Source organism: Electrophorus electricus, chromosome 15 (genome assembly GCF_013358815.1).
Source record: "Electrophorus electricus isolate fEleEle1 chromosome 15, fEleEle1.pri, whole genome shotgun sequence".
NCBI lineage: Eukaryota > Metazoa > Chordata > Actinopteri > Gymnotiformes > Gymnotidae > Electrophorus > Electrophorus electricus.
In genome coordinates, this window is record NC_049549.1 from 13,067,123 (window position 1) to 13,075,886 (window position 8,764).

Genomic DNA, 8,764 nt, shown 5'->3' on the forward strand with positions numbered 1-8,764 from the left:
AACTGGATAATTGTATAAATAAAGTAATAAAATATTTGGGAGTATCTTAAGGTTAAGAGACCTTTTTTGGTCTGTATGTGCAGATCACTCTGAACTGTTCCTTTGAGAAATATCGTCATTAGTACTGGGAAAAGATCATCTTTGTTACAAGACTTTGAGAAGTTCTGTCGTTAAAAAAGGTTCATTGTCTTACCAAGGACATAGTGGTGGAGGAGAAAGACTTTATTTTGCAGTCAACATCATCTTTGTTTAAAAAACGAGGCAAATCCTCCAATGGGACATAATGGTGTCAAGTTGCAACTTGCATAATTATGCATCTCAATTTACATATATTGAATTATGTATGTTTGGATATAGTGGTGGAGATTTCAAACACTTGTTCGTAAAGAAGGTGGGGTGATTACATAATCATTTCTGAAAACTGTATAAAAACATGTGTTCTTTGTGTGATTGTTAGATATATTCCAGACTATCCCTCGTTTGTATGTTATGTTGAGCTCAGAAAAAAACATGGGACCTGCTATTCTCTTCAATTCATTCTTGAGTTTGCATCTTTATTTTCTATTTGAGCATACTTAATAAAATTACTGGAATGTAGGAAAAATCTAGGAACCACACGATTCAAAGATATGACGCAAGCAGGGAAAAGGACAAGACGCAGCAGCATCCACCAAAATTCACTCATGATTTTTGACTTTATAAATAAAGTAGATATAAAGATTGTTAAAGTACTTTCTACAGGAATAGCCTTTATGTAGTTGTGTAAATATGTGAAGAGTAACAGAATGTTTCCGTTTAATGTACACGGCTAACATTCTAAATTAACGTTACATTAAAGTGTGCTATTAATATTAGGAACTGAACAGAGGTAACATGCTAAGAAGTCAACAGGTTAGCTTAACTGAAGCACAGTTAACTTCTTTTCAGGTGGGGTTATTATCATGCTAATTGATTGCTCAGATTCTAAAATCAGATTCCATCGTGTTTAAAACCCAAATAGAAACAATATGGTGGAACATTACTTCCATGTAGGTAGGTAATGGACTAATTAAGTTAGCTCTCAGATAGTTCTTTGGTTTTGTGATAGCAAGCTTAACATTACACTAATTTGCTGCCAGATTCTAATAGCCATCTCCTCCCCTATCTGCGTGCCTGACAGTGTGTTGAAGATAAATTATGAAGGCAATATGTAGATATCTAGACACTGATGTCTAACACTGTAATGAGACATTTCATTAGCTACAGATATCTAAAGGTTGCTAAATCTAGTTAGCTCGTTAATCTATCTTCTCATGTACCAACATAATGTTGACATGTGTTTACGCAGAGTATGCGGAATTATTTACAGTGAAGAAAACTGGGAGAACTTGAATGGTTTGGTCGATTGCAACACAGCTAACGAGACAAAAGATGTGCATGCAGTGTTAAAAAACAAACACTAGTTTATGCGTTGGTATTGGAGATGGCACCGATCCGAAAAAATGCTGGATCAGTTATCGGTGGAAACCAATCCGATACCATTACAAATGCAGCCTGGAAATAGCTCAGCATGTGCTAACACAGTGTATCTGATAACTGCCAGGTTAGTTTTAGCATGTCCCGTGATAACACCTGAGCTAATCTGAGCACAGTGTATACATCATTGTAGCGTTTAACTATAGGTTTCTTCACATTAACAATTAAAAACTTCAGTATTCAAATGCATATATGTCGTGAGCCCAGTAAACACAGTGAACACTCAGATGAAGCTTTCAAATCTGAAGTTTTAAAAACATATCCATATCCAACTGTCACAATAATCCATCCAGTGCTCCCTGAAGATGATCCTAAAGTTTTGTTTGAACTACCTGAGGATTTGTCTGAAGTTCTGAAGGATAAGCTTGGCCTTCTTTTTCTGAAAAGTCAGAGTTGTTTCAATGTGCTAAACAAATGCATTTATGAAACTAGGTGAACCCCAGTTTATATCCTGCTGTGCATCTGATCCAGTTTTAAGAGAACTTTCAGGAGTCACAACTGTGATTTAAATTAGGGCCTTTTTATAGATTTCATGAAAAGTCTGTGTGAATCACACTCTCTAAATTCAAGAAAGATGGGCCTTTACTCTATCACATAAAAGTAGAATATATGGAGGCACATTTTTTCTGTTGTTGAACCTATAGAGTATATTCTGGACAAGAAAGAAAACCGAACATTCCAGTATGTGCCGATATTACAGTCCTTGTGAAATGGTACTGAAGAATGTTCAAGAAAAGTTAACAGTTGCTGAAAGGATATCTAGTTCTTAATACCAGATGGAGCTCATGATGGAGCTCACAAAAAAAATGTTTTATAAATTTTTCACTGTGTATGAAGAGAGCTTATTCTGTGCATTGATGACTGAGGTGTGCATTCTGCTGGGAATATAATTCAAGATATTATTTGTTTGTTTTTATACTTATGTTTATTTTATTTGTATTTGTTATATATATATATATAAACAAATACACACACACATACACAACACATGGATACATAAACAGTCATTCTAAATCTTAGTGCAGAAGAATAACCAGATATTTATTCATCTGTACAAGTGGAATCTGATTCCAGGATATCTTCCATAATATCTCAGGACACAGTTCTGCTGTCTTCCTCCATTGAAGATCCAATATCATGCCATTCTCAGCCATGGCCAACAAAGTTTGAAATATCCACCTTCTCTTTTGATGTGGTGCTTGTGGCAGGAAAAAAAAAAGCCTACAAAAAGGATAGAACCCTCTTGAACAATCCCAGTGCTAAGCCACATCCTTGAGCAGCAAGAGGAAACAATATGTTTCTGACAAAGCTCGCTCCATGAGGACAGATATGCTAGACATAAAAGTGCACTTGTTTCAGCACGAATGATTATATCAGGCAGACAATTCCAGAAAAAAACTAGGCTTATCGGCATTTCTCTGGTGTGGTTATTCTCTACACACTTAAACACTAATTTGCTATACTTATCCACAGAAGGCTTTCTTAAACATTAAAAATATAATGCAAATGTAAATACAATATCATAAGCAACTGTGAATACAAAAGTATTAAATGTGAGAGCAATATTGTTTCTTTTGTCCATGATTTAACACCCTTATGGAAAGCAGTAATGTTTGGGATTGCATTTTCAACTCAGTTGGCAAACAATTCCAAAGTGTTGCTACTTTAACAGAGAATGCTAATTGTCCAAATGGTTTTGTGCAAACAAAACATACACACAGGACACTAACTGCAAAAGTAGCAGGTATTTCATGTTGAAAAACGAACAGAAATGGAAATCTCTCCCAAGGAACAACCAGAAAATAAAAATAAAGGAGCAACAATCCCCCTACAGAATATTCAGGAAGACACAGGACAGTTTCCTAGGAGACAAATTACCATGCTTGACAAAGAGAATCCTTTCTGAAGCTGTTATATAAGGGTGCCATCTGGTGGTGGTACACCAGCACTATAAGCCATGCTTTACACTTTCTCCCAGACTTCTGTTATTTTGTACTCCTAATACAGAGCAAATGGAGACATTCAGGCAGACTTTAATAGTTTAAGTTTATATAACAAGTTTTAATGATAGTAGTAGCACTTATTGCAATCACATTGTCATTTTATATTCTTCCTTTATCGGAGTTAAGTAATGAACGTTTTGCTCAGCTGAATTTTGTGCAAATACATTGGAAACAGTTAATGCATCTGTTAGAACAAAGTAGCTGAATATGAAACAATGTCATTTGCACAAGTATAAATTTATAATCATCAGTGTGAACTTGTTGAGGATATGATCAAATTAGACTTAGTCTGTTTTAGAAATGCATAATTAAGATGCCAGGCCAGTGTTATATTTGAATTTTTAATATTCAAATAATTTGAACTATTATTCCAATTGTTGGATCTCAGCTCATAGGTTTTCGGGTGAGGGAAATTGTGTTGGGTGCAAGAGAAATGATTCTTGTTTTTTACTAAGCACATGATCATAAAAGGCTTTTGTAACAGATATTAGGGCTTAATGAGGGCTTACAATGATAATTGAGCTTTAGCACACTGTAGCAACTGACTACAGTTCTGAGACACAAAACAATAACATGCTTTCCTGTTTTATATGTGTATATAGCAGTATGGAACACATCAGGGCTATAAATCTAGTGTTTGGACAAAATGTGCATACACAATTGAAATCCAGTAACAAGGTGAACCAGGCCACTTCAGTGTGCAGATTTTCAGATCAGATCAATAAGGCCAAGATCCATACATAACATGTACATACCTGAGAGTTAATGAGCCCAGGCATGATACACCTGATACAAATTCATAATATGAATACACCTGCTCTCATTTGAAACAAAATTGTAACCGCAGACCTAGCATGTAGCTACTGTTACTGGTGTAATTGAGTGCTGTCTATGCCCTGCGCACAGCAAAGCATTCATAGGAGAGGGGAACACGGCCAAAGCTGCAGATGAGGGGAGTGGTCTCGAGCTCCTCAGGCGCCTGGGTGGCCTTGAAGGTGAAGTGCTGGAGGAGAGAGGTGAAGAAGATGAAGAGCTCCACCCGGGCTAGAGCTTCACCCAGACAGGCCCGCTTGCCTGTGAAGCACACACACACAATTTTAACATGCATTTGTTTATTAGATGCACACTTTAACACGGGTTTATATGCATAAAGATGAACGAGGTGCAGGTGTGGTTAGAAACAAGACATTCCTCCCACTGCACGTGACGGGCCGTACCACTCGCAGGAGGCGAGCATTCCGTGACATTGGCTTTACAGTGAATGAACCAACCACTTTGCTGGTGTCAAATTAAATGAGGTACATTTAAGTCTATTGTATTTAATAGTTGTATTTAATATTGTATTCAATTTAATACTTTACATAATATAACTCTAAACATTATTTAGTGATCTGGAGTGTGGAATGGAACAAATGCAATTTCTATTGCTAGTGAATATGTGTTTAAACAAACTAGTCTTGAACTAGGCAGCAGAATGATGTGGCTTTACAGTCACCAAATTCACTCATATTTTGGAATGATTTAATGAGGTTCTATCTTCCCCCAGAATACTGTAGCTCAAGTTTTACACAGAATAATACATCTCTAGGAGGTCTTGATCTACACATTTGTGTTGTTCAAACTATCAGGTCTTTCATATGTTGGTCGGGTATGTTGGAGCAGAGAAAAAGAAACAAAAAAGTTTTGTCTATGTAAGGATTGACAGTAATTTTTAGATCACAAGCTTCGTGAATAATCCCTTTAACAGGTCAAAACTTAAAGGTAAACATTATGACATACCTATGACATGTACTGGAAATGGAAGAAAGTAAATGTGGACGCATTGTTTATAAATGTACACACTCATATGTAATGAGTTGAGTCAGTGATACACTACCTAACATTAAGCTTACCCATTCCAAACACAACAAATGCATCATTCTTCTTGAATTGTCCCTCTTCATCAAGGAAGTTGTTTGGGTCAAAATGGTCTGGGTTCTTCCATAGCTTAGGGTCAGAGAGTACAGAGGATAGCAATGGAAGAATAATTGTTCCCTGCAGAAACAACACAGTATTCTCAGCAATTAAAATGCGTAAAGTTTACCATCCAAGTAATTTACAATTTTTTTCTTTTTATGGAGCATGCAGCTAAAGTTCTGAATGCTACATAAAAAACACAAATACCTTGGGGATGAGATAGTTGTTAAACTCAGTGTCATGGAGCATTTTGTGTGGAACCGCAGTAGGTGTGAGGTCCATGCTACGCTGGATCTCATGGATAACTGCATCTGTATATGGCAAGTTCTGTCTGTCATCCAGGGAAGGCCACCGGTCTGGCCCCACCACCACATCAATCTCCTTCTGAACCCGGGCTACAGAGCATGTTACAGAGAAAATCAACAGTTTCTCTCTGCATGTTGTAAGCCATGGCATATATATTTGATCATAGGCCCAAAAATGTGATTTGCAACACACGTAAAGTAGGTTAAGTCTTTTGTTGGTACATAGCTTCAATGTGATTGGTGAGACATGAAAGTTTGAAGTGATCTGATTTGTCACCTTGGACATCTGGATACTTCATCATGAGCAGCAGCGATTACAAGCAGACATGGCACTTTTAAGGCATGATTAACATTACTGTTGATTATTACAATGATTAATCACTGTACACTTCATAATTCTGTACACACTGTTGTTGTTGTATAAATTACTGTCTTTATGACGTGTTACAGTTTAAATCTTTCACTCCCGCCACCTGTCAGGCATTGCATTGCACGTCTGTGAGGTGCTGAGGATTTGGAAGGAAAAAGGCACTGGCCTTTGCAGACCCCAGGCAACTGGTGAGATTCTAATTCAGTTGTCAAAAGTAAGATGTTTAACTTTCAAAGATGATTTGTTTGGAATTTGTGTTTTGCTGGCACCTGAATTAGAGATAGCCACAAAACAGTGGAGAGAAGGGATGATATGCAGCAAAGGGCCCAAGCCAGAATTGAACCTTGGCTTCTGCAGTAACATGTGGTACATGTTCTACCAGCTGAACCCTTTGGGAGGCCCAGCTGTTTGTTTTTGATTATGAATTTGGCGATTTGATTGTTATTTACAACCCATGAATTTAATGAGTTAGAATGAAAGAGTAATGATAATCATATTGTATCCTTCGTTAGTGGATATAGCCATATTGATAATTGCATATCAACACTAGTTTTCATATATAAGGACATACATGGCTTACATTTTTCATATTATGCACAATTGCTTCTGGTGTTATGCACTGTTAACATGTCTTCAGATCTACAGACAGCACAAAGTGAAAGACACTTATTTTAGTCTAAGTGCATGAAACCTATAAGGGTTCATTTTTCTATTTTAGGATTAGAAATGGAAAATGCGTTAATGAAAAGGTACACGGAGCATACATTGATCATTTAGATGTGTTGATTTGATTTTATGATTAGCTGGTGAAGCTGTCAAATGAAGCATTTTCTCCTTTAAAATGCTTACCTCAAAAAGAAATTGTGCCATCCATGTAGCTTGCATAATCCCCACTTTAGTGGAAACTTAGCATACAGAAATGTCACCATTTGACATGGGGTCAGACGTTCACGTTTCGTTAGCATTGGAGAGTCTCTCTCTAGCTCATCTCCCTCTCTCCGCTTTAAATTAGCTGTCACAGTAGGTTGGCAATCCAACTGGAGGGACATGCCCACTCATTCACACACATACATTCACTGCACCTGCCCCAGTCCCAGGCTTCTGACCATTAGCATGTACACAACAGAGGAGGATGAACCCCTGTTATGGCCCCATTTCCTACACCCTGTGTGAGCTCGAATTCTAGGACTAAAAATGGCACAACATAAAAAGTTTTTTAAAAAGAGACCCACACTATACAGGGTTTTCAGTGATGTATTTTTAGTTTTCTTTTTATACAAAAACATTTTATATATATATATATATATATATATATATATATATATATATAAACCAAATCTAAACAGGAGTGTCTTCAGGGTGAGCTTTACACCAACATAAACAAAAATATACTAAAGTCAACTCAACCACTAACTTCCTTAAAACAAAAGAAAATTAAATACATTAATCTTACCTCATCTCCTTATCACAAAAACAGAAAGTACAACAAGGCTAAAAGAACATGGCGCCCACCCCTTCAACTCCAAACAAAAAGAAAAAAATCAGTACTCAATGTTTCTGGCAATCAAACTTATGAGCCTGGTACAAACACAGAGCTGCGTCTAGCATGGCACACACAATAACTACTGACTAAGACACCACAGGGCACCAACACATTAGCGACACAGGTATTTAATTGATTATCCCACTGACCAATCAGGTCGTCCGTGTTGTAATAATGAGTCATCTCTGCAGCTCACTGGTTTTCTTATAGTGCATCCTCATGTGGATAACTTGGAAAACATATCTTAAAACACCACAGCATGAAGAACTAACTCGTAAACTCTCAAGGACATAACCATTCAAGGTTTCCTCCTCATGTTCTAGGGAGTTTTTCCTTGCCACTGTTACCCTTGGCTTGCTCACTGGAGGCTTGGACTCAGATATTTGTAAAGCTGCTTTGTGACAACTGTTGTAAAAAAAGAGCTATAAAAATACATTTGATTTTGACACATGTGATGGAAAATATTATTTGATCATGTATTATCATATGATTCATATGTAATGATTCATATATAATCATGTTAATCCTTTCCATCATATAATCCTATATGAATGGTTTAGTCTGCAAACTTTGTCTCTGTATATTGTGTGAACAAATGACTGTGGGAATGTTGCTTTATGACCTGCATGGGTCGTAAAGAGGGATTAGGCTTTTGTTTTCTTGCAAATGGTGTCTGTCCTTTGAAGGGTCCTGGCATATGCAGGAATGTTAATCACCAAATGGAGCAGGGAGTGCGTAAACAAGATCACAGAGCACCCCCTCCCTGGGGAGGGGGTTGAAGTTTAGATATAAGGAGCAGAGTCAGTCTACCCCTTTAGAGCTTTCACTTTCGAGCATTAGCTCTCACACAGCTGTGTTTTGTGTGTCCTATTTTCTTTATTAAATTACTCTCTTAATCACGTCTGACTTGCTGTTTGTTCAAAATTCCACCACACACACCTGTTCCATGTTTCTCCCTATATAAGGCCACAGGTTCCTACCATGGGCAAAGCACATTGCTAGTCTTCACAGAGCTGTGTACACCTCTTTATTACATTGTTTCTTTTGTTTTTGTACTGCTGCTTTGACTGTT

At 37.2% G+C, this 8,764-nt stretch overlaps 1 protein-coding gene across 1 annotated transcript; it reads right to left on the reverse strand.

The window, feature by feature from the left end:
* Positions 1–3,555: 3,555 nt before the first annotated feature.
* On the reverse strand, positions 3,556–6,085 carry LOC118242586 (cytochrome P450 2M1-like). Its single transcript, XM_035534433.1, has 4 exons — positions 6,057–6,085; positions 5,682–5,869; positions 5,411–5,552; positions 3,556–4,592 (listed from the first exon to the last, which is right to left on the reverse strand). The coding sequence occupies exons 1-4, from the start codon at positions 6,079–6,081 to the stop codon at positions 4,408–4,410; spliced, it is 540 nt and encodes a 179-aa protein (XP_035390326.1). The 5' UTR covers positions 6,082–6,085; the 3' UTR covers positions 3,556–4,407.
* Positions 6,086–8,764: the final 2,679 nt, after the last annotated feature.

Excerpts from the sequence above, each read along its gene's own strand:
- LOC118242586 (XM_035534433.1), bottom strand. The coding sequence starts at position 6,081 with ATGATGAAGTATCCAGATGTCCAAG. Across the intron at positions 5,870-6,056 it reads GAAGTATCCAGATGTCCAAG|CCCGGGTTCAGAAGGAGATT; the intron begins GTGACAAATCAG and ends CATGCTCTGTAG. Across the intron at positions 5,553-5,681 it reads ACAACTATCTCATCCCCAAG|GGAACAATTATTCTTCCATT; the intron begins GTATTTGTGTTT and ends TTGTTTCTGCAG.